General features: G+C 37.9%; 1 protein-coding gene across 1 annotated transcript in view; it reads right to left on the reverse strand.

Moving 5' to 3' along the window:
• The window catches only part of LOC150089215 (proton channel OtopLc-like), a 49,845-nt gene that overhangs the window by 4,429 nt on the left and 18,931 nt on the right, over positions 1-26,485 (reverse strand). The window contains exons 4-6 of the mRNA XM_090389897.1: positions 21,283-21,535; positions 12,373-12,545; positions 2,917-3,067 (exon numbers count right to left, since the gene is read on the reverse strand). Coding sequence (XP_090246023.1) covers positions 2,917-3,067; positions 12,373-12,545; positions 21,283-21,535 — 577 coding nt within the window. The remainder of the gene's footprint in view (positions 1-2,916; positions 3,068-12,372; positions 12,546-21,282; positions 21,536-26,485) is intronic.

The following is a 26,485-nucleotide window of genomic DNA, read 5'->3' on the forward strand; positions in this document are numbered from 1 at the left end:
CTTTCTTCCTCTTCTGGGGATCCTATTTATTTCATCCCCTTGATTTCCTTCACTTTCCCATCCATTCCCTTACCCCTACTTCTCACGCTATGTTCCTTTCTTTTCATTTTTCCTTATTTATTGGGATAACAATTTCTTGTTATCCCACTAAGAATCTTTACCTGTTGGCGGTCCCTGGTACGCCTCCACGTGGCATGGGATGGGAGTCAGGGGGCAGCGAACCAGGTGTTCACTGTCCTCTGGCTGCAAAGTTGCCAGGTGCCGGCATTCAACATTCAACATAACACACACAAACTTTACACACCTACACATATATGAATTTTCCTCGCCATGGATCTGGGTGGTGTGGAGGCCCAGGCCTATGCAGATGACTTTGTCTTGACCATCGAGGCTGACAGTAGATCCTCCCTAGAGATGCAAGCAAATGATGCCCTGCAAAAGCTGCTACACTGGACGAAGCTACACTTGCTCAAACTAGCACCCGACAAGACAAAATCGGTGCTGCTAAAAGGTACACTAGACTTAAGGAGACCACCACAAATTAAGATTGAGAACAAAACAGTTAAGCTGTGCGAACAGATTAAATACCTAGGAATAATCCCGGACAGAAAATTAAATTTCAAGCCACACCTAATATATATTAAACAAAAGATAAGAAGATACGCGGCCCTAGTCGCTAGAGTCACTCGCAGGGACTGGGGACTGGGGACTCAGCCGTACTACCCTGTCCCTCTACTACAAAGCTCTCTTCATCCCTGCCATCACATATGACTCCCCTGTCTGGTACGTGAGGGTGAGACTAGAAGTGAATAAACGGATCCTCGAAACCTTTCAAAGGACTATCCTCCTTACCATGTCGAGAGCAACTAGAACAACTAGCACGGCTGCCCTCCAAGTCCTGGCAGGGGTTCTCCCCTTGGATCTTGAGGCTACTCGCTGCGGTCTGCTCTACCATCTTGCCAGAAACACATCGGCCACAATGTATGACCTCACTACTGACATCACTAATGACCGCAACTGTGAGAAGAGAAGAATCGCCGACCACCTAGTCCAGATTTGGCAGAGGAGATGGAGCGACACAGAAAAGGGCGCAGTGACTAGAAGATACCTCCCCACTGTCACCAAGCTGTACCCTAAGGCGCCAGCGTGGTTTCACCCCGGTCGAAATATCACCTTCCTCCTTACAGGACACGGTCCGTTTAAAGCTAAGCTTCACCAACTTGGCATCATAGATAACGCGGACTGTCCCTGTGGCAACCCAAAGTCCTGGAGACACTTAATGTTTGAGTGCGATCTGTATGATGACCTACGACTACGCCTAATAACAGCAATCCAATATATACCAGAGAACCAAGAACCCAGACTGTTAGACACTCAAGAGGACTACAAGGCACTCAGTCAATATGCCCAGGATCTATTTTCCAGAAGGAAATCAACGATAGCAATACACCAAAGGCAACCCGAGTAGAAGGACTGCAGAACTCAAACAAGTACGTGATATACAAAAAACTCACCATACCACAGAAAGACAAGACTCTAGGGTGATTTAGATGGCCTACTGGCGACCCAAAACTGCACTCCCTTGTGCGGCTTTGTTGTTTTTTGTTTATTATTATTTTTTTTTTAAATAAAAAAAAAAAAAAATTTTTCCTATTTCCCGGAGAGGAGGGGAGAGTATTTGCTCTTCTCCCCTCCTCGCCTCCCCAACATACCTACACATATTCACATTTTCCGGCTTTGGCATGTTTGCTTCTCAGATGCTGCTGCGGTACATAGGGGGAACCCTGGAGACCGCCTCAAAAAACAAGAATACCTTAAAATGGGGGGTCACCTTCTTATCCGACCCCTCTTCTTCCTATTTATTTCCCCCCGTCTTCACCCTCCCCTCCCAACACTTTCTCTTGTACAGTGACTGTCCCACATGTCCAAATTTAAATCACATCAAATTTTGTCCGACCTTTTAGGCTCTCTAGAAATAGTTCTTTCAGTGTAAAACCCCACGCAGCGATTTCTAAATGCAGTTTTACTGAAATCAACCGCGATCGCTCCAACCTTTATTTTAGGTCCTAGTCACCGAAATCCCAGGAAAGTAAGTAGCAGGACCTGTCAGAGTATAATTAGTCTCTTGGTACACCCTGCCGGCGTCCCCGTCGTTAGGTATGGTAACGCCGGGTCCCACTAGGGGCCCGGCGACCAACAGGCCGGATGAACAATGGGCACAACAAACTATATACCACATGACCCATACATTATTTTAAACCTCTGGCATAGACAAGGTACTGTCATTCGATACATTGCACATACGCGGGGATGGGAGAAATCTCCGGAGCCGTCTGACCCTCAACATACCTACACATATTCACATTTTCCGGCTTTGGCATGGTTGCTTCTCAGATGCTACTGCGGTACATAGGGGGAACCCTGGAGACCGCCTCAAAAAACAAGAATACCTTAAATACCTTAAAATCCCATTAACTCCAAACCACTGCAGAACTCATCGAAACTGATGCCATGAACATGTGACTTGGAGCCCTGACAATTCTTCCTGCAGTCTGTCATCACTTGTATTGTACACTCTACTTGTGATTTGATTCCCAATTTCATCATCATTTTTTAGCGTAAACTTACATGGAAACCTAGAGTTTTCTTGCACTATATGACTAATAAATGCCATATAAGTTTTCACTTAGAGTGAAATAATTTAAGTTTTTGGTACTCAACAGTTCAAATCCTTGTATAAGATGCATACTATGGTTTATGATATAATATATTCGGAAACAAAGTATGTATGCTATCTGAATAAATATAATATATACAGTGCAATAAAACAACTTAATTTATAATTACTTGTCAGTAAGAATCACAATTTTTTTACAGAAAGACTTAGTACATATAAAAGAAGCAGTAATGTCTTACCCATATCTAAGAAAAGGTCTGAAGAGTTCATGTGATGCTCATAATCTTCTACAGCTTCCTGTACAATAGTACTAAACCAAAAACAGAGGCATGTAGCAATGATATGCATTAGACCAAATTTTGCTAATCCCTTATATCGATTAATGATTACCTGTGAGAAGAGATTAAAGAACTATATACAGAACTTAAATTGAATGATATGCAATAACTTTGACAATTTTATAAAACGCGGAAAATTTTCTCACTTCAATATGGAAAAAATTATGTATAGTTACTTTTATTTGACTGAAGAGTTCTATAGCTTAAAAATAACATGCTTATGTTAATATAAGTACTTAACTAGTATATTATATATTTAATTAGGTGTCTGTTAAATGCCAAAACAACTAAGGCTATGAGGCGTTAGTATATTATATTTGTAATTATGTATATTATTCAATCAGTTTGTTGGATAAAAAAGTAAAGTTCTTGGAAATAAAAACAACGAAACTCTCAGCCATGACCGACCTCACCTTACGCTATGTAAAAAGCCCATAAAAATTTCTTGCGTCATTGATGGGAGGATGCAAATCCAGGAAAGTTCTACGCGGTGTGGAATGATTATAACCACTCTGCTACTTACGTGGACATATATTATGTAATAAATTACTTAAGTAAGACTAAATGCAACTGGGCATAATATTTTAAAGAGTTATAATTATCTATATAATATAGCTGTAAAAACACCATAGACAACTCTTAAAGGTAAAACTACGATAGTAGTGTAAAGGGCATCATTTCCACTGTATCTCATATTGTGCTCGTCTTTCACAACGAGTTACCATGTATTGCACTACCTCGAATAAGTAACGCTTCACCAATAGAGAAGACTATTGTTACTTATTCTCGGTGGGCACCACCATCCAGACGGCACCGGTTCAAGGCTTATTGACCTTTCATCGGTGGATGGGCAGGCACCCTGGTATTGCAAACATGATAACCCAGTTGTGAAGATAATCCCACAATATGAGAGGTGCCAAAAGGTGTACATGATAATGTTTAAGTAAGACTAAATGCAACTGGGTTGTCATGTTTGCAATACCAGGGTGCCTGCCCACCCAACGATGAAAGGCCAACAAGCTTTGAAACGGTGCCGTCTGGGTGGTGGTGCCCACCGAGAATAAGTAACAAAAGTCTTCTCTATTGGTGAAGCGTTACTTATTAGAGGTAGTGCAATACATGGTAACTGGTTGTGAAGGACGAGCACAATATGAAATACAATGGAAATGATGCCCTTTACACTACTATCGTAGTTTTACCTTTAAGAGTTGTCTATGGTATTTTTAAACCAATATTATATAGTAATAAATTACTGCATAAAGCAGTAAAGAAATACACACACACACACACACACACACACACACACACACACACACATCCTCTTGCATGGGGCACAAAAGGCCCGAGTTCAAACTCCATCACTAAAGTGAGAAATTTTTAAGAGCTTTTCCACATTGTAGCTGAACTAGTTGGCCTCAGGCGAGGTTTAAATTTTTTTTTTTTTTTTTCCACCCAGAAACACTAGATTTTTTGTCCAACAAGAGGCAAACAGACCGAGGAGTACACGCAATTACAGACAGTGTACGCCTCATAGCTTTCGCTATTAAGACAAACCTAACTATATATATCTAACTGTATGTAAATAAGGTTTTATTTAAACATTTATCGAAATTATTGTTATTTTTTTTTAGCGAAGTCACAGAAAGTATGGTTGTTTGGTGTTTCAAATGTTGCTTGCAACATGAAGGTATTAATGTTCATAGAACTGATATTTGTACAGCACTTAATTTTATCTGTTTTCTGTAGTAACATAATGATAATGAAAATTTTTAAAATTTTGTTAGATTTTACCTGCAGCTATATGTGCTATTATGTACCTGCCTACTTTGATGTTAAATGGGAATCCAGGAAGTTTCATTCTTGTTATGATAATAAGAATGAAACTTCCTAGATTCCCATTTAACATCAAAGTGGGCTTTTTTTAAAAATTAACTGTACTAGGCAGTCCCTATCCATTTTTCTTTTCTACCCGATCGCAGTTTAACCTTGCGTCATCCTCAGCCTTTCATATTTTTACAAGAGCAACCACTGGAAGGCTCAGAAAGTGATGTATGCGCCAACAAATTATTTAGAAATCTAGAAATCTTTATTGCAATAATAATAATAATAATATTAATACAATGGATACATTGCAATAAGCCCTTCACGGCCACAAGGCCAGGGGTTATTGATATGGTTACTACTAATATTCCTTTTGTTTCCTAGATAAACCAAGCATGGATATTCGAATACTTAGGAGCGGATGATGTCTACCAAAAAAAACCAATTATCACTGACCAGTACATATCATTTCCATGAATACTGGATGTTATGCCTCCTTTGAAATGTATACCATAGGTTACTTCAGCCATCTCCGTGTAGCTAATCAAATTCCCCAATCCGATTATGATAAGTTTCAGAATCAGCCTGACAGCCCAGAAAATCAAAAAGCAGCCCAAAATGTCAAATATGTGGAGGTGAAAATCGAGAATATTTCCTATTAACTCATGTCAACTAGGATTTATATTTTCGTAAAAATAAATCAAAGAAGAAACTAATCTAGAAGTAATGTTGGGAATATCCAGTCCTCTTTGCTGGGTCTGAAGAGTGGGGAAATTATTTGGATACAGGCCCATTTCAACCGGCGACCCTGGATGCATTTTACTACCCTAATGAACAGCGAAACAGACACTGCAACAGATAAGGATTTTTTTTTTTCAAAAGAAACTACCTAAATTGTTCCAGAACAGTCTGTCGCGATAACTGATTATATTTTGATCAGTATCCGTCTATTACTTTTTCTCAATAGTTTACATTTATGCACCCTACTAAAACGATATTGCTTCAACCGACAACTAATAAAATAAAATAAAAACCAAAAGTTCATTGAAACAAATATATATAATTAAAAATTAAAAAAGATATAATTAAAAGTTAGACTGTGTTAAAAATAAAACTAAAACAAATTAATTAAAAACATTAAAATACAAAGCTGGATTAAAAACAAAACCAAGCAAAATGGGGCAGGAGCTTTCCAGACGAAGAGCCTCTTTGACAAAGATTTTTAATTATATATTTTTGTTTCAATGAACTTTTGGTTTTTATTTTTTATTTTATTTTATTAGTTGTAGGTTCAGGCAATATTCTTTTAGTATGTTTAACCCCAGAGCTCGAGGCTTTTTCTCTAATTTATGCACCCTCTTCCTATGTCCTTTATATTTGTAATATCTCCTCATATGGATTCCCCTTACTATTCTCACAAGACGGGTCGCCAGTCTCTGGATTCTTTCAAAAATCTCTTTTAAAATAATTTTTCTTAAATTAGGCTTTCACGCCTGAACATAGCATTTCAAATGCAGTCTCACCACGTCTGGAATTTGGGAAAATTCTGGGAGAATTTTTATAAAAACAAAATGAATATGTAATTAATATAACATTATATTATGAAGTAATAATAAAAAATAAAATAATAATTCATTTTAATAACTGAAAAAAGGGCACGCAGATTCTAAAAACAAACATACAGGGGAATTTGACGATGCAGTCTCATTAACAATTTGCATCAATTCTTTGGGAGTACAAAATGCACAAGATTCAATAAAAGAACCCTAAGCTTTCACATAAGCCTCTGAACATTGGATGAGCCAACATTAACGGTTACACTGAGAATTATATCGGTTAAATTAAGAATGTTAGTCGAGGTAGTATTAATTGCAGCAGTAACGTCTGTCTCCTATACTGATGAAGCATTTCCATGATTCATCCCAACGGCAATCTGTAGTCGTTGTAGATAGTCAGTGACGGTGACAAATTTTATTGATATAATAAACAAGTAATATGTAAAGCTAGTCTATCAGACGGAGCCTAATTGGATCCAACTGAGCCATGAAAAACTTCTTTTTCTTTTTTCTTTTTTTATAACTGGGCAAGCTTCTAACATTTTTTTACCCATTTCACGTTAAATATGCACTCTATTTTATCGAATAGTTCGTGTCGGTCTCATGCTCTCGGTTTGAAGTCAGTCTGTATTCAGCCCTTGCTGACAATGTGCTAATTGAGCATATTAACCTTCACATATAAGTGTATTGTTTATGAATCATTATTTGCTTTGTTAATTTGAAATCAATCCTATTTTTAACAACATGGATAAGTGGCTTCGAACTAGAACATTGAAACGCACATCCGATTCTACTGTTGAAGTGATAGTAATGAAGCCGGTAACATTGAACTGCGACAAGCTTTTTCAACTTCTGATAAAGCAACTGCATAGTGATGATGAATAGGATGAATACATTGAAATCGATTTTACATGGAATGGAACTGAAAATGAGCCTAAATTCCAATATGTTTTGTGCTATGAAGTTCTGGCTAACGAAAGCTCGAAACCCTCAAATTTGCATCGCCACTTAGCAGCAAAACACCCTGCTTTCACAGATAAAAACTTCTGTTGTACATAGTGATAGTAATAGAGGCATGTGATTCAAGAAAGCGAGCGTATGAGCTTATATAGCATCAGCAAAAAAAAAAAAATTCACACAACCATTCCCTCTAAAAGTTTGTCCAGTTCCTCAAGGAGGAACTGGACAAACTTTTTTTAACCACCCGCTGGCTAAAGGAAAATTTCCGCACAACTATTCTACAGCTGTCTTTCCTCAATTTGAATTTATGTCCCCCCCTCTAGGTTCTTAATCTGAGCAAGGGGAAGAATCCAATCAGAATTCAACGTGCTCAACCCATTCAAGGCCTTATACACCTCAATCAGATCACCGCGCAGGTGCCTACTCTCCAGCCGCTGCAATTTGCAGAACTTAAGCCTCTTTTGGGAAGAGGACCCCTTCGTTCCCCTCAACAATCTTGTTGCCCTTCTCTGTACACGCCCACGAAAATCTACATCCTTCCTAAAATACGACCTCCAGACCTGTACGCAGTACTCAATACGTGGCATGACCATTGCCTTATACAAAGGGATAATCACCTCCTCTCCCTGCTAGCAAAATTCCTATATATCATTGACAAAACTCCATGACGTGCCCTGGCAGCCTATCTGCATTGCTCAGAAAACTTCATATCTGACTGCACAATTACTCCCAGGTCTTTTTCATTTTCTACCACTCTAAGTGTATTACCACACACTTGGTAGGTTCCTCTGGGGGTTACTTCTACCCATATGCAGTACTTTGCATTTGTCAATGTTAAACTTCAGTTGCCACTTCTCAGCCCATCTGCCCAAATTTTCTAGATCTTGCTGCAGTAGCACACTGCCATTACTGTCAGTTAACAAACCTGCCAACCTTTGTATCATCTGCAAACTTCGACACTAAGCCTGATATACTTTCATCAATATCACTGATAAATATACAAAACTACAGTGGGCCCAACACCGAACACTGTGGGACTCCACTAATAACATTAGTCCACGAAGAGCAGCGTCCATTGATTACCACCCTCTGTCTTCTCCCACTCAACCACCGTTTTATCCATTACAGCAACTTACCCTTAATACCATTCTGCTCCAATTTGTACAGTAATCTTCCAACAACAAAAGCTTTCCTGAAATCCGAGTATATGACATCAAAATTATTTTTTTGCATCCAGTTCCTTTGTAACCACATCGTAGTATCCAATCAAATTTGTCAGACAAGACTTTCCCTTAACAGACCCATGCTGTGTCTGAATTATTGCTGCAGTCTTGTCTAAACGATCCTGCAATGCATCTTTAACCAGTGACTCCATTATTTTACCCGGAACATATATTACTTTCAAAGAAATATGTGAACGTAACATATATAATACTGAGGTTTCTTCCTGGTATTATTCTTCCAACAGTATTACAGACGTTGAGATGACCATTGAGCTGGACATAGATTGAGAAATGATATTTTTTTAACTTATGGTGAGGTCAGACGATAGCGAAGATTTGTACACAAAGATGTCTTTCATATAAACAAGATATCTTTGTGTACAAATATAAGACAAATTATTGGACCACGTTTAGAGCACAGAATTAAAGACCCCAAAATTTCTTGTGGGCGCTCTGAAATGCAGTGGACCTTTTCTTCGACGTAAGCACATTACATAAGTGAAGTACAACACGTTATATTTCCTTATGATTTCTTGGTTATAGGTTCGTAGATGCCGAGTTCGATTTCCTCCAGAGGGCTCTTAGTGCTTTGGAATAATCATGCGAAACATGTTTCTTAAAAGGCAACTTTCAGTCGAGGATTACCCCATAGTTGATCTCCTACAACGCATAGGTATTGGATGAGTCGCGCACAGCTGCCACAATGTCTCTAGGTGAAATTATTTATCGATTTCTCGTGATCAAGGATGAGATCGATGAATTTCGTATCCTATCCTACTTTTGAATCCACCGTCTTTGTGTTATAAGAGAAGTCAAGATACGGCCTCTTCGTGGCTTCCATGTTAACACAGTTCTGACTGATTCACTACCGGTTTAACCACAAATGCTTGTCTCCAATGAGATTTTCGAATTACCTTCCCTTTGTACTAAATCATGGTCGTCAGGTCTCGCGCGAGGTTTCAGTAAGGTCATCTGATTTTGATTTTTTAAATAATTTTTTTTCTGTTATAAATAGAAGTAAAAAGTAAATAACTAATTATTTTGTTACCAATTAATCACTAACTCATTACTAATAATATACAAAGGTGTCTTCACTTCGCTGCACATGCTATACAATGTAATATTTACTCAACTTTTTTTATAATACTTTACTTATTTCCTCCTGAATTTTTAATAAAACCTGAAATGCTACAATTATTTCCAGATTTTTGTGATTTAATAAAATAATAATCAAATAACAACACCTACCTAAAATCATAGTCAACATTTCTATAATGTACTTTCATTATTTCCTCCTGTATTTTAATAACATTTAAAATATAACACGCATTTCACGTTTCTGCTGCGATTAATGCAATAAGCAAATAGTAATAATTCATGATTATTTAGTAAACTGATAATAAAAAAGAGACTATTCAAAAAACGACTTTCTATTGCATCCTGTTTAAAACCAAGAATAATTTATTTTCAAGAATATTATATTTTATTCTACAATCAGCACACTGAAACAAACATAATATCAAGTTTTTTAATTATAATATACAATACTGTGTATATATATATATATATATATATGAAGGGAAAAAATAATAATAATTGCCGGATTTCGATTTGTATGATTTTTAATAACATTTGAGATGGCTCTAGGAATCTTTCTAAAAGAGTCAAATATAAAATTTCATGAAAATAAACCAGATTTAGGAATCCCTGTAAAAAATAAGTCTTTATTTTAACTTAAAATATTTTAAGGGGAATTTGAATTTAATCCAAAAATTTACTCAAATAAATTTAGGGAAAAAAGCTACAAGAGCAATAGAACATCGTTATACTGGTTAACTTGGTATTTAATATATAGGAAAGAGTTGGAGTGCGACAAGATAAATTATTTCTGGAAAGAAATCCGAATTATTATTGATATTATCGAATAGCAGTATATTCTCTTACCACACAGCACTAAATATTATTTTTTCAATGCGTCTGGATTAACTAAACAAACATTGTGGAAGGGTAAATGCTGTTGTTAATACGAGAGGGTGTTCAAAATATTTAAAAACTGCCATATTTAATTTTAAAATGTTACACCCATACTGAATTATAACATTTATTTCATCTGCGCCACTAGTTTCATCGCGAACGAACCCACCGCTTGGCAGGTACAGTATATCGGTACACTGCATTCACGTAGACGGTAATTCGATGTCAGTATGGTAAACGTCGTGAGTTAACCGATTGTGAAAGAGGGATGATAGTGGGTGCCCAACGCATGGGTTGGGAACCCACTATCATCCCTACTACTTATCATTTTCTTTACGTTAGTTTGATGAATATCTAAGCTGGTTTTATGTTTAATGAATAAATTCAATTTCTCTTTCATCGTTAAAAGTGTATTTGTAGGGTCTATGTTTGAATCAGTTGCTGTGGATGAATTGGAAGTTGATGGTATTGTTCTGAGAGAGTAGCTAACGACATGATCTTCCCTTAATTTCTTATCATTGTCAGATATGTGCTTGAGTAGTTCTACAATTTCATACAACAGCATACTTTTACTTGCAGTATTGACAATTCCATACTTATCCCCCCAGGTTTAATATTTTTGGGTTATGCAAAATGCGTAAAATATCAGTTTCTCCACTCGCAAGATAATTTCTTACTTCAGTTAACTTAAAAAAAAAATTTGCCTGGATAGTTTATCTAACATGAATTCTAATTGAACACAATGATTCCATTGCTACCTTTATAGGCTATAATGTCAATATTGTGTTTGAGAACAGCACAAGTTCATTTTCAGTCACATCTTTTTAACACTTTTTAACAGAATTTTTTACTTCTGAAAAACGCTCCAACATGGCCAACAAACTGCTCCAGCGTGTTTTAGAGTCCAATATCAGAGACAATTCCTTACCCAATTCCTCTGTAATATGCTTCTGAAGAATATCATTTTTTAGGGGTGACTTGCGAAACATTTCGTATTTTCGTTATTAAAAAATTCCAATGTTCATCTTGTAAAACATTTATATCATAATCACCATCAATAAAACGTTCTTGTGTCACTTCTAAGCCATCGAACTCATTCGCAAAGACTTCTGAATCTACATCCTCATTATCAGGATCAGAATCTATTTGTTCCTCCCTTTCTTGAGAATCGCTTTTGTTATAAAGTATTTTCACTACTGCCAACTGAATTCCGTGAGCCATACACAATTGGTTGATCTATTAATAATTTTTGCAACTTTCTTCATTAATGCAGCCCTATCAGTTATTACAGAAACAATATTGTTGCAATTAACATTAAATTCATTTAAATTTATTTCTAACGATTCAACACAGTTTTCAACACACAGAGAGCCATATATCAAACCATAATTCCAAACCGAGATTTGGAATCTCGGTTTGGAAACAAACCGAGATTCCAAAATTTATCACTTGCATGCAGAATAACGTTCATATTGCAATGGTTTTTTAGCAATGTCCATTCGTCACCACTTACAGACAAGAGCCTTTTCAAATCTTCGGATATACAAAATTTTGACAATGGAAATCCATCTAGTGCAGTCATACGAGGTATTGCAGTCAGAAGAGAGACATCATGCGTTTAAAAACTCTAGATAGAGTTGCATTAGGAACCGCTACATTCACACGAGGCGCGCTTAGCCCGGTGGCCTAACACGATATTAGAAACGTGATCATAGTTCAATGATCATTGAGTGTATATTTGTTAGTTAATGTTTCAAAATTTTTCAATCTCCTAGTAAAGATAAATTCGGACGATCATTTCTTATTATTTAATTAATACTTACATTAGAATACTTGAAGGTAATGAAGAGCTCATAAAAGAAGTACAGGGGAAGGAAGGAGTGCACTATCACATCTGGAGTGCCAGAACAATCCTGTTGTTTGTAGGAATCGGTGATGTTCAGAATATGTTTTCCAAGGTGGAGCCCTTCGTACACCACGTTGCCAAAGCAAAATGCTGTAAATGAAAAAAGTACAATGTCAGAACAATCTTCAGAAGCCTGAAAGAAGACAACTGTCTTTCAATTTTGTAATGCTTGTAATTTGTTCCTTTAGCATTGTGAGGAGAAAATTAGAGTGAGTGCAGAAAATGTTTGTTCAGTTTGCTCCAAAGCTTTATTTGATTTGATTTGATTTTCATTTTTTATGATGAAAACACATCGAAGGTATAATGCGCCAGGAATAATTTAAATTTACAAAAAAAATTAATATTTTGATAACCCATGAAAAAGATTACCTCGTCAAAAGTTGTATATATCTATATGTATAAATAAATAAGAGGCAATATAAGGGTAAAAATATGCTTCCTATTTTACATACGTCTGTACATATTAATAGCACGGAAAAAGTTAAAAACAGCTGACACATTGTCGTTGTCAGATAAAATCTAACTGAGTTCATAAGGCTCAGTCAGATGGCTAAAAGCAATAAAACGTGCTCTTCCAAAATTTGGATAGTCTGTTAAAACATGCTTGATAGATGAAACTGCTCGCACACAGGAGCGTCATCGGCCTCAGCAGAAAAGAATGTGTCAGATGACCATGTCCTATGTGGAGCCGAGTAATAACAACTTCCTCTTTGCTACGATCCCTGCGCAGACTGACCGCAACGGTTTGATTACAGGCTTAATCCGATAGAGTTTGTTATCTGCCCATGCCACGAGTCTTGCCACTGTGAATAAATCTTGTTACTGATAATTTGCCTGTAGTCTGCACAGGGGATCGACAGGCCAAGATTATTCGTCGAGACTGCTGATTTGGTTGCATTATCAGCCAAATCATTTCCAGTAATGTCAATGTGGCTGGGGATCCAGCAGAAGTGGATGTCGAATCCGCCTTCATAGAGAGAGAGAGAGAGAGAGAGAGAGAGAGAGAGAGAGAGAGAGAGAGAGCGCGAGCAAGTCATCTGCTGAATCCGGGACAGGATTGGATGATTGTTGTGTCTCATCGCTGATAGAGCCTGTACTGCGCTCAACGAATCGGTATATATAATAACCCGATGATGTTGGCGGGTTGTTATGTGGTCCAAGGCTGACTCTATAGCATGCAGTTGTTCCAAAGCGGTTAAGGTTATGAGGTATCAGAGTATCGTGTCAATAACTGCATGAACTCCTTGGCAGATCTGTCTATCTGTTATAGATGAAAAATCCGAGTTACGGGGAAGAAACTTGTAGCCCTCACTGGACACCGACTAACTCAGTCACAGCGTAAAGTGTGTTAGTTGTCTGGCGACACTAGGGGTTTCCCCCCAACTCCATTTCCCTCATCCCCAAAGAAGTCAGTGGAGATGAACCCCTACCAAATGAAGTTGTATTCTTTGTAAGTGACAGAACTCTGTGGAGGCCAGAGATTTAAAAAGTGTGTGGGGAGTAGTCTGTTGTGTAGCATTATGTTCAGTTGTTTCTCTGACCATTTAGCCGTTGGGCCCTATTGGAACCCACCGTTGCTTACACTTTGCCACGAGGAGACAGGTCAGGCACCCAGTAGATTATTAAGTACTCTGGCAGGCTCCACCACCTAATTTCCAAGGATTTCAGTGACAAGGCCTAAAAAAAGGGGGGGGGGGATGAACATTAGAATTTTGTCAAAAGAGAGAAATACAAGAAAGCGGTAGAATTTAGACGTTGATTAGAATTTGGCGGGTATTGTTAGGGGGTGTACTCGGTCGGTTTAGTGAGAAAGGGGGGGGGGTGGAGACTGAAGACTGGGGAAAAACAGGTAGAAGGATGGGGAGATAGAGTAGGCATCCTCAAAGAAGTCAGTGGAGATGACTCCTACCAAATGAAGTATGGGGGGGGGAGGTAAGGAAGGAAGGGGACAGAGACCTGTCTCCTCCCTCCCCTGCCTGGGGATGGGATTTTAAAGGGACCCGAGTTAGAGTACCCAGTTCAGATCGCCAAATGGCGTGTCGGCACCAAAGCCGCAGTATGTCTTCGTCAGTGATGGCTGTCAGGTCCAGGTAGTCAAATCCGGTAGGAAGGTCAAACTGCCCATCCTGCTCTGAGGGTGGGACATGTTAGTTAGCAGTGAGGAATCCACAAGGCGAAAGGGTGGGAAAGACACACATTTACTTCATTCATAATCTGCATTCTCACTCTACTTGCACTCTATTTTTATACTTTTTTCTTATACAGTATATACAGTATATATATAAATTTTTTTTTCACTCACTCATTCATCTTTTTCTCACACACCAGAGGGGATGCAATGACGTGTAGTGTAACTCGGTCACAGTGTGAAAAACCATAAAAAGGCATACTGTCTTGATGGGATTCGAATCTGGGCCTTGTAAACACGGTATGAAAGACAGCGATTATAACCACTACGTTCTATCCACAAAGTGATTATAACCACTACGTTCTATCCACTGTGCTATCCATAAGGGTAGCGAGGGGATGGGACTGTGATATTCCACGAATGGGTTTCTACTTCAGCAGTTCTCAGTACATAATTAAAGTAAAATACCAAAATAGACGCAAGTACCTGATCCTAAGTGTGCATCAAAAATTAAAAAAATAATATTTTCATAAAATATTTATTTGATTTACATTACAGTCCTTGTTATTAAAAAATTTTCGCTGAGAAAGAGTGGCAAGATCTGCTTTGTTTCTAATTTTAGGCCTTGTAGAATACCAACATTACTAACTTTAAAAACTAGGTTTAAAAACACTGGGTAAGTTCACGTGTAGGTATTCTACGTGAACGTAGTCGGTGCTAAAATACTGGGAGTCAAAAGAGCGGTATATGGTTTGGTATGTGAGTGTGTATACAAGAAGAGGTATTGTGCGAATCTGCTAAGAGATTTATTTCATTAGGCGAGCACCACCAACCTGTGGCAACCCGCCGCATGTACACAAAATCATTTAATTCAAAGCCAGTTAAAAAAACAGAATATTAATCAGTGCTATGCAGCGCAACATCATGAATTTGGCAAAGATGAGCAGATCAGCATTTAAAGCTGAACATCTAAGGCTGTATCCACTCCCACAAAATAAGAACCTCTGTCCGCTTCTGTGCATCTTCCGGTTCATATGGCATAATCCTCTTCTAGATCAAATCTTAGTTAATGCCATCCAGGAAAAACTGAACCAACTGACTTCCCAGTTCTTTATCTTGACCCAAGGAGTTAATACCCTTGACATGTGATTGCAAACGTTATAAGGTTGTTTTCGCATTTCTCTGTGTCACCGGTTATTTCACGTGGGTGTGCCCAGATCGAAATAAAAAATTACGGGTAGCCCTAATAACTGTTTTGTCTGATAACACATTTCGCCAAACTTTCAACATATTTCTCAAATGAAGCAGCATTTGCTGTATCACTTCAGCCGCTATTTTTTTTCCCTTTAATTTTTAAATTAACACTAATCTGATTGTAGCTTTGATCAGGAATTTGAACATAAAAATAAGATTCGTGATCAATTTCCCCGTGAAATAGCATGGAATGCTTCTCATTTGTTGAATTATATATGACACGTTTTATTGAGTTACAAGCAGCGCTCGGAAAATGGACAGAAGCGTATCGGAAGTTCGGCACACCATTCCGGTTCATCATACATATCGGTAATGTTAAGTGCGTACCCGATTATTAAAAGTATAATGTTTTAGTAACCAGTGTTCCGTTTCGCAAAAGTTTCCATTTCGACCTTTGATTACAAGGTAATTTTTCTTTGGTGTGTTGCGAAGTATTCAGACTTATTCACCGCTAAATGAAAACACCGCTAACCTTGAGAACAGGTATGAAAATTGAAAGAAACTAGTTCCCAGAATGAGGATGGCACGATTAAGTTAGAAAATGAGACACTGGAATAAAATTTAAGCAGTGCGATGTAACCTATTATTCTGAAATGAATTTTTTCCGAAGATGCAAGCTGCAGAAGAATTTTATCGTGCTATATAAAAAAATTCTTAAGTCCTTCATATGACATTTGGTTATCCTTGTGGATCGGCCGTTAGGCGTCGCGGGTATTGATATGAAACTTATCCTACAACTGGCTATGCGTAATGTATCACGTCCGATTGTAGGTGCGTTGCTCTTCGTACGTTTGGTGTAGAGGTAACAACCCCGTCCAAAGGCAAAGTCGATAAGGAACTTTAGAGTGTGCAATGACTGACAATACACGTGCAAGGCCGGACACTTAAAAATCATCGAAAGGACTACTATACTATTTTGTGCCAATTTTAAGTAAACACGGATATAACAAGAAAAAAAAAGAAAAAGTAAAACAAACACTGAGTGAAGAAACAATATTAATCGCTCACGATAATTTTCCTATCAGTTCCTCTACTGTGTACTTCCTTTCACTATGATAAACATTTTTATGGGCTATTCCATTATCAGCTTCATTGTTTGGGAGGGTTGCGTTGGTTGAGCCAAGTTGGCCAGCAGGTTTTTTGGATTTTAATTTCTTGCTTTCATTATGATTTATGCCATCAACACGTCACGATGGATATCTTTTATGCGCAATAAAGATAATTTTATTTTGCATACGCGGATTATGAATATGGATCAGTTTTTACAAAAATAAAAAAAAAATCAAATTTGCACGTGCATATCCATATTTATTGTCACAGTTTATCTAAGTTGCAGAAAGAGAAATATATTATCTCTGAAGAGCTGTTACTGGCTCAAACAGGTAATGTAGCTTTTCAGACATGTTTTATACACGGGGTGAAATGAAAAATAATGCCTCTTAGTTCATAAACTCAGCGCTAGGTGGCACAGCGAGTTGAAACTCGTATGTTACTCGATGTAACTAAGAGTTTCTACGAGTACTGCCCAGCAGCGTTTCTGTGTGTCGTCATTTGTTTACAGGTTACATATTTTAAGGGGAATCAACACGCGGTGCATTTACTGAATTTCTGAGAGTCAAAATTGTTAGACTGGTCAAACTTTGAATGAATCCTGGATTCACCATTACAAAACAGAGACAGTGAAGAAATTTCGGCATAAAATGTCCAAAAAATTCAAACCACACAGTTTGCAAAGTGATGCGGCTGTTTTTTTAAGACCCTGTGTATACAGACCAAAGTTTCGAAAAAAGGAGACCACAATCATTTCAGTCCGGTACAGTGAGACAAAAAAAAAAACCCTGTCCGTGTGTATTATATCCATAAATTGTGTGTACGTTCTCTGATCGGTTTGCCTGTTTTGCCGAACGAAAAACAGTTTGCTGGTGGGAGGATCCACCAGGAGGACTGACTAATTCAGCCCCGGAGAGAAAAAACCCTTAAAAGTTCTTTGCGTCATTGAGAGAATTCGAAAGCGGGCCTTTTGAGGAGGACGGTGATTAAACTACTGTGCTACACGCGTAGACTACATTGAAACATTGGATCAGTTCAAAAAATAATCAAACTAGTAAGGCTGGAAAATACAAAAGTGAAAATGCTCAGTATGACCCCCCCCTCCCAGCTTCTACTGAGCCCGTCACACTCCAGGAACTCGAAGCGATTCTGAAGAAACTAAATGTGAAGAAATGTCCCTGCTTAGACCTCATAGAATACACCTTTATCCTCAGATTCTACAAGCTAATGCCAACACAACTCCTACTGCTGTTCAACAAATGTCTGCTTAATAGACAATTCCCTAAGTACTGGAAGGTGGCACTGCTCCGCCTCATCCAAAAGCCGAATAAATCCAGTACAGATCCACGATCATTCAGACTCATTGCATTATTAGCCAATCTGGGTAAAATTCTTGAGTGGCTTATTGCACGCAGAATCACTGACCTGCTTCTCTCTCAGGACTTAATCTCACCATCACAGTACGGCTTCACCCCAGGTCGTTCTTACGAGGAGGCCCACCTTCGACTTAGTCCTACATCTAGAGCCCTAGAGCCTTCCATTGCAAAATACGAGCTGGCTATCTTTATCGACTTTGAGCACTTCTTCAATAATGTGTGGTGGGCAAGTGCCCTTGAACGACTCAACTCTGCAAAATGTCCATCCAACCTTTACCGGCTATTCCGCGACTACTTCACCGACAGCTCAGTGGTCGTGAAATCAAAATACCTCCAGGTCGACAGGTCCATTTTTCGGGGGTACCCTCAGGGCTCTGTTCTGGGGCTCCAACGTCTGGAATATGGTCCTCCCTGGCTGGCAAATACCTTCAACAACACCAAAGTAATAGCCTTTGCAGACAATCTCACTATCATTGTGTCTGGGCATTCTGTGAGTTGAAAGCGCAGCAAGTACTATCCAATCTCTTCTCCTGGACCAGGCTAAATAAGCTCAGTATAAACCCAGCTAAACAAAAGCGATGGTACTTAAGGGTGAGCTTGACCTCCGGCGACCACCTCAAGTGAAAATCTCCGGGAAGCAACTGCCGCTGGTAACTGAAACCGAAGTTTTAGGGATCATCACTGACCACTGACTGTCCTTCTTCCCTGTCTGCGCGGTAGCACAGTGGTATCGTCACCGTCCTCCCCACACCGGGTGGAAAAGTCTGGGTTCGAATCCCGTCGATGACGCGAGGAACTTTAATGGGCTTTTTCAACTACGTGGCTGAGTTAGTTGGTCTCAGGCGTAGATAGCAAGGTTTTTCTCCCCAGTAACTGGGGTTTTTTTCGTCCAGCAAAACAGGCAAATCAACCATAGAACATACGCAATTTACAGACACAAATACGATTTAATGTATTTAATTATGGGCAACCCTAAAAATAATAATAAAAAATAATAATAATAATATCCTTCTTCCCTCACCTCCAGTACCTCAGTTCTAAAGAATTTCACGGCATCCATTGTCAGTGTCTCAAGGAGCGACTGGCGCTTGCCAAGGCGAACACTACAAAGTCTGTAGTGTTCAAAGCCTTTACTACAAAGCAGTGTTCCTCCCCATTGTTACCTATGAGTTTGGTGAAGCCAAACTCATAGGTAACAATGGGGAGCAAGGTTTTACCGGGCAGTGAACTCCAAAATGAAGGGCAAACTTAACTCTGTCCAATGGGGAATGATCCTGGTGAAGCATCGGTTCTGCAGGATCGCCTCCACTGCAGCGGTACAAGTTATTGCAGGTATACTCCCACTATACCAGTTTTTGATCTTCCACGGGCTCTGCTTTAGGATTAGAAAGAGGATTCAGATTAAAATTCTGGACATACAATTAAATTTGACAGCAGATATTAAAGGGAAAAACTCGCTGCTTTAATGAACTGGTAAATATATGGCAAACCTGATGGAATACCACGATCCACGGCATAATAACTAAGAGATTCCTCCCTGAGGTAACGTTTGTCATGTCCAAATCAGCAAGTTCCTGGTTCTTCTTAAGTCTTGAAAGCCCTACCTTGTGACAGGGCATGGTGCCTTGAATGAGAAATTATACCAGCTGGGACTTATCACAACAAATCTTTGCTTCTGTGTAGAAAAGGAAAACTGGCACCATGTACTGTTTGATTGTAATTTATATGAAGATCACAGAGACCCCCTGAGGAGCACGATACCCGAATTCTCCCCTAACCAGGTGGGACAGCTAACCTTTCTTCTCTTCAAACCTTCGCAGCTGAAGTCTCTGCCAGGCGGAAAAACCTGATTGCGCACACCAACTCCAATCGATCTGCAGGTAGTTGAACCTCCAAACTAGAAGGTTAACCTTTTTAGCAGTTCACTGCTTTCTCCCTCTCTGTCTCTCTCCCCTTAATGCTCTGGTTTAAATATAACTCTCTCTCTCTCTCTCTCTCTCTCTCTCTCTCTCTCTCTCTCTCTCTCTCTCTCTCCCCTTAATGTTTTACTTTAAATGTAAAAATAAAAATAAATAAAATTTAAATATAACTAAATTTTTTCTTTTTCTTAAGTGTCTCTCTTATTTTTTTCCGCTCTCTCCTTAATGCTCTAGTTTATATACAACTATTTTTTTTTTCTGAAGCGTCTCTATTTTTTTATTATTATTTTTTTTTCGCTGAAGTGTCTATTTTATTTTCTCTGGATTTTTTTTTTTTTTTTTTTTGTGTGTGTGTACACCATGGGATTTATTTTCCCCCTCTGGCGTGGGTCCCAGGGGAATCTAGCCCACTTTTCCGTGGTGTGGACGGATACCCAGAATCATCCCTCCAGGTGACTGATGCTTCTGGGTAGCCAAGTGGCCAGAACGCGCGCACACACACACATCTGGCCCCTTTACAGTGGTACTGTTCGTCACAGAGATACGAGGCGAAGTTGAACCGATGTTCTAGGAGCCGCCCCTTACACATGCAACACATGACCACATAATACAAAAATGCTACTTCAATGCGACAACACCCACCCTCAATGCAGCCGTGCAATATTGACGACAATTTTGAAGATGAAGTTGTTTCGCATCCTCTCCATTGGTCACATTTGTGTTTTAAAAAATTATGTTTTGTTCGCAAAACTAAAAGAAAACCTCCAAGGCAACTGATGATTCTGATGAAGAAATTAAAGGAGCCGTGTAAAGATGGTTAGCCTCTAGCCTCTCAGACAAAATAAATTTACTTTGAACAGCATTAGAAACTTGTGCGCTGGACAAAATGCATCGAGTTAGGTGAGCCGTGTGCAGAAAAATAAAAAATATCAAATTAAAGAAAACTTTTTTTATCTGCATGTAAAAATTTTCTTTATAATTTATCTATATATTTTATTCATTACTCAAAATTTATGCAATAAGAGGCATTACTTTTCAGTTCGTCCTCCTATTTATAATAAGGTAGGCCTACATCCCAAGTCACTTAAATCATTTCTTACCTGCCATGCCTATCTTGAGGTAAAAACTACCGCTGTGTCTTCCCTGCAAGAAGCGATAAGGAGCAGAACTGAATGACTCTGGAATAAGATTGATGATAATCTCTGTATTGTTACTGACGCGGTCACAATTATCCCGAATGAGCTCTTCTTGCACTTTTATTTCTTTCATGATAGCTTTTTTGTAACGATACAAGTCTAAATGGAAGAACAGCAGCCACATCATTCCAACTGCTGCAATAAAGAAGCTGAATATCTGAAATATAACGGTAATATTTTAAAAATATATTAACAGATAACAAATATACACTAGTGCTCAAACGGTAAGGAACAAACACAAAAATATAAATAACTCAAAAATCATTTGATATATAGCTATGCCTCGCATAACGCGAGTTCGATTAACGCGATATTCAGTTAACGCTATTTGAAAAATGATACCACTTTTCACTTTACACGATGCAAATTTCCAGTTAACGCGATCTTTTTTTTTTTTTTTTTATGCGATAGTTGAAAAAGATTTTAATCGCGCGTTAAGCTTACCGCGAGTCGTACGGTCAATAAACAAACGTTTGCCTGCTGCCCGCCTCGATGTGTTCCATCAACCATCGGAAGAAGACGTGTTTGTCTCCTGCTAATAAAGTCAATGCAGACTCGCATTTAAAAATTCAAATTTTTAAATGAGCCAGATGAAAATGTTACCGCGAAGGAGATAACGGTAAAAGAATTAGATGAAATCTTTCGTATCACAGAGAACCTCAAACAAAAGGTTTGATGTTCTCTGAGATATTTATTTCGCCAGGGCCCAGAGAAGATTGTTGTCGGCTATCGGAAACTGATTGATGAAAAGAGAAAGTCAACACTGTTCAAATATTTCCGCAACAGTAATTTCTTCATTGTGTATTTTATGTCAGAGGTTCCCAAAGTTTCTCGCTTCACAGTGCCTTTAATGTCTCAGTAATTTTTTCAAGGCGCACCCAGACCAAAAGAAATACCTAACAGTTTCGTTTAGTAGTTAGGTCCAAACAACTTAATAAGAAATGCTGAAACTGTGAACTACCTCGAGCTAGTAGTTCGCGCGGTGTCCGACAGATGTAGAGTATCGCTGTGTTTCCCTCGAAAATTTAAAATATTCCGTGGCGCACAGTTTAAGAATCGCTGTTTTATGCAATAAACATTTAATTCCATAATTATTTTCATTATCTTTTACATTATATACAGTTAAAAGGTTTTTAAAAGGTATTTTTAAAATTCTTTATGGACATTCCAGAAGGTCAAGGAGCAATTATAATTTTTTCTATTTAATCGCGTTAATCGAGGCCGATCTGTATTACGACAAAACATTAGTGATAACTTCGTTTTATCATTCATTTCGTAATCTCCATGCGCAGTATACCTCCATTTTGCATATGTATTAACTTATCGTGTCTTCCCTGATTGCTGAAGGTATACTGGTGGTTATAAAGTCCTTATCTTAAAAAAATAATAATAAAAACTGTAAACTAAAGTTGAATATACGAAATAATGCAAGGTTGTTCAACAGTATATCAAATACCTTATAACGTCTTTCTCTTTCACAGAAAAACAAAAACTTTTTTTACAAGGTCAATGGACTTTCTTTTTCTTTTTTTTTTTTTTTTTTTTTGAGAAACGAAAAAAATAGTTCTAATGGGCACCACTAGAGGGCCACGTTTTTATTGTGATGCAAAACATAGTTTCAGAAATTGATATTATCAAAGGTATTCTATAGGTCCACCTAGCTGATCTATAACTTTTATGCATATTTAATTTGAAAATTAATTTGCTGTAAGCATTCCCCTCCGGCTTGCAAGCTGTACAAGGGGCGATTGTAACTAGCAATCAACTGAATAAATACCGTATTTGTCGGCTTATAAGACGCACCCTAATTTTGGAACGGTAAATTTACGAAAAAAAAATTTTGAAAAAAAATTATTGTTAATACAATTGAAATTTGAAATTCAATAAAAACCAATAAAGAAAGATATAGGATTATTACTCTTATTATTTTAGTATTATTAAGTTCCATTATCTAACTACACAAGTTTTCTTCCAAAATTGGCCATTTAGGTGGAATTTTAATAAGGTCATGCTTTGTTTTCTCAGCTTCTTGTAATAAAACTTCCTGCTTCCTCCATTCACAAATCATCTTCTCAGCAGGCTGCTCTGTTCCCGTGTTCTTTGGCATATTGTACTACTTTTAGCTTAAATCCAATAGTATAATTTTGCCTTCTTGATGCGCCTGCCATTGATTGGGGCCTAAATGTATATCTCGAATTCACTTGTTACTCCAACTAGTAATTACTGAAAAATGTTGACCGTGATCGCGATGTAAACAACAATCCGTTAACTACATTTTGTTCATGTGCTGTATTGCCACTTTCGGCTTCTAAGGCGCAGGGCGATTTTTTAAGGTATTTATAAGGGGAAAAAAATGCGTCTTATAAGCCAGCAAATACGGTAAATACATGAAATTGTTCACTCTTCTTCAGCATATAGTGAAGAATTAATAATAAATCTTGTTTTTGTTACATTTATGTCAGATCAGTTAACGTTATATCACTGTTACTGTACTTTTATTCTACACATGACTACGTTTGAAGACAAAGTGAGTGCATGTAATATGCATCCACTTTTTGTTTCATCATATGTTTTGGAAATATTTATAAATTTTATTTATTTGTCGGTGGGGCATAAATATTTCACATGAAGAAAACGATACTTCTTTTATTCCATTTACTATTGAGTAATATAACAAGAACAACGTTCGGTTAGTAAAAGATTACTGATAGTATGGTTTATGACAACCTGTTAAGTACACTAAAGGTCTGCAGTTCTCAACACATAAATGATCGCCTTTATTAATAATTAAATACACCTAACGCTCGGTGAATGAACGCAAATGCTTCTTGGAAAACCGTATATTAACCGAAGTATCGCTGAAAATGTACATTTGCCGAAATACGTTTCCAAAGATCTGCGAATAATTTCCTTTTTATGCATACATTTTTCATCAATCGATATTTTTAAGTCTTTCTATTTCTTCCATTACGCCAGCTACTATGCATACGAGTAGAAGTAATATGATCACTGCTCAAGCCTATTTTCACGTTTCATAATTTGCTCTTTATCCTTCACTATCATACTTATCGTTGAGAGAACTAGCTCTAAAATAAGAGTTACTATTAGAGTAAAACTATGAAAACTCGTAACCACAACAGCAATACTTGAGACTGTCAAAATGACACCGAAAGCGAAACCAAAAATCTTTGTTTCAATTTTGCTTTGGGATTTAGAAGGCACATCAGCTTATTATCTCATAAATAAATTTTCTGTTTATATTCCGGGCCAATCGCAGGGATAAGAAGAATGTACAATTATAGTAGTTGTTTCAAGAATATACACTCACTGTCCAAAAAATAAGAAACCTTTCGCAATTGGCGTCAACGAATAAATATACAGTATGCAATGTTGTCGTCACATGATATCAGATAAATACTTTCTGGGGCTTCAACTAAAAATTAGATCTACTAAGGAGCTCCAGATTTCCTAGGAATTCTTAGTCAATCCGGTGATGGGGAAGATGGGCGATCCTTCCGATTTTCAGAATCGTATTATTGTTGAAGCATATTTAACAGGAGCCACAATTCAGAAAACAGTGGAAGTTACTGGTGTGTCGAAAGCAATCAGTAATTTAATTAAGATTATATTCATCAGAAGCATACAATGAGAGAAAGACGAAAGAAGAATGTAGCCTTAAAAGGAAGATATGCGGTAGAAAGCCTACCGCATATCTTCCTTTTAGGTACTCTAAGAATGGGTCCTCAGGAATTTAAAGCGAATTGTGCGTCAGAACAGAAGGCCCAGTGTGCAGCAAATGACTGAAAAATTCATTTTAAACAAAGACCCATTTCCAACGGAACTATGCGGCGGGAAATGAAGAATCTGAGATTTGGTAGACGTATGCCTGTGTATGAAAGCCACTTCTGTAAAAAAATTCGAAATATTCGATCGGAGTGGTGCCAAAAGGTATATCTGACCTGTAGAACAATGGAAAAGATCATCGAGGTTGATAAGTCTCGATTTACACTGTTTTATACCAATGGGTGAGCGAGAGTGGCTGAACCTCATGAAGTCATACGTCCAGATGCCCGTGTCTACCACTCAAAGCGGCTGGAGATAGTATCATGGTATGGGGCATGTTCTGTTGGTAAAGACTGAGTTCGCTCATACCGTTAAAAGGTAGCGTTACCTGTAATGAATATCTTTCTGTGTTATCGTATCAACTTCACCATGCAATGTTTCATTTTTAAGCAGATTGCGATGGATTCTTTGAAGACGACAATGCAACTATCCGCCGTGCAAAAATCGTATTTGAATGATTCGAGGGATATTCACGGGATTTCCAGTTTACTCTGACCGTCGAATTCGACAGATGTGAATCCAAGTGAGAATTCATATCTGGGATATGCTGGAAAGGACAGTTCGACTTCGCAGTTCTCTCTACCGACCACAGTACAGCAGCAGCTGACAAATATCCCAGTCAAATGTGGATATAGATTTCCTAAGACAAAGATGGTACAGGCTGTAATTTGGGCAAAAGGTGCCCCTATTAGATAATGAATGAAAAAAAGGTTTCTATTTATAGTGAGTTTCTTAATGAATGTAGTTGTTTCAAGGATAACACTATAGTCTGCCAAAGACGTGGAAACGTGCGTAACTGCGGATATGTGAAGGTATACCACATTTAACATACCGACTGATTATTCCCATGCTATTATTTCTTGTTTTCAAAAGCCTTCTCAATGTCTTTGTTACAAAAGCTAATCAGTTTTTTTTTTTTAATTAAGTATCCCATTGTGTGAAATCCTTATTTAAAATTAGCCCTTGGGTAGCCGAGCGGTCAGGCGCGAGGGTGTATATATACATGTGCTTTGAGTGCTAAACAGCGTGGTTCAAGCTCGAGTGACTACTAAATACGATGATGTTTCTTGTATTCTGTGTATCCTGTGAATTCCTCTGACTGTTTGGTCGTTCCAAAGTATATACGGAAAAATTATGTCTTATTTTAAACAATTTATTAATCACAATACTACAGAAGAAAAATTAGGTATTTTCTGCAGTATCTTAGTCAGAATCTTGTTATTGATCAAATCCTTGTTAATGTCACTATTTGTAAATCATTTCC

This window comes from Mastigoproctus giganteus, chromosome 2 (assembly GCF_048544385.1).
Source record: "Mastigoproctus giganteus isolate SK-2022 chromosome 2, ASM4854438v1, whole genome shotgun sequence".
NCBI lineage: Eukaryota > Metazoa > Arthropoda > Arachnida > Uropygi > Thelyphonidae > Mastigoproctus > Mastigoproctus giganteus.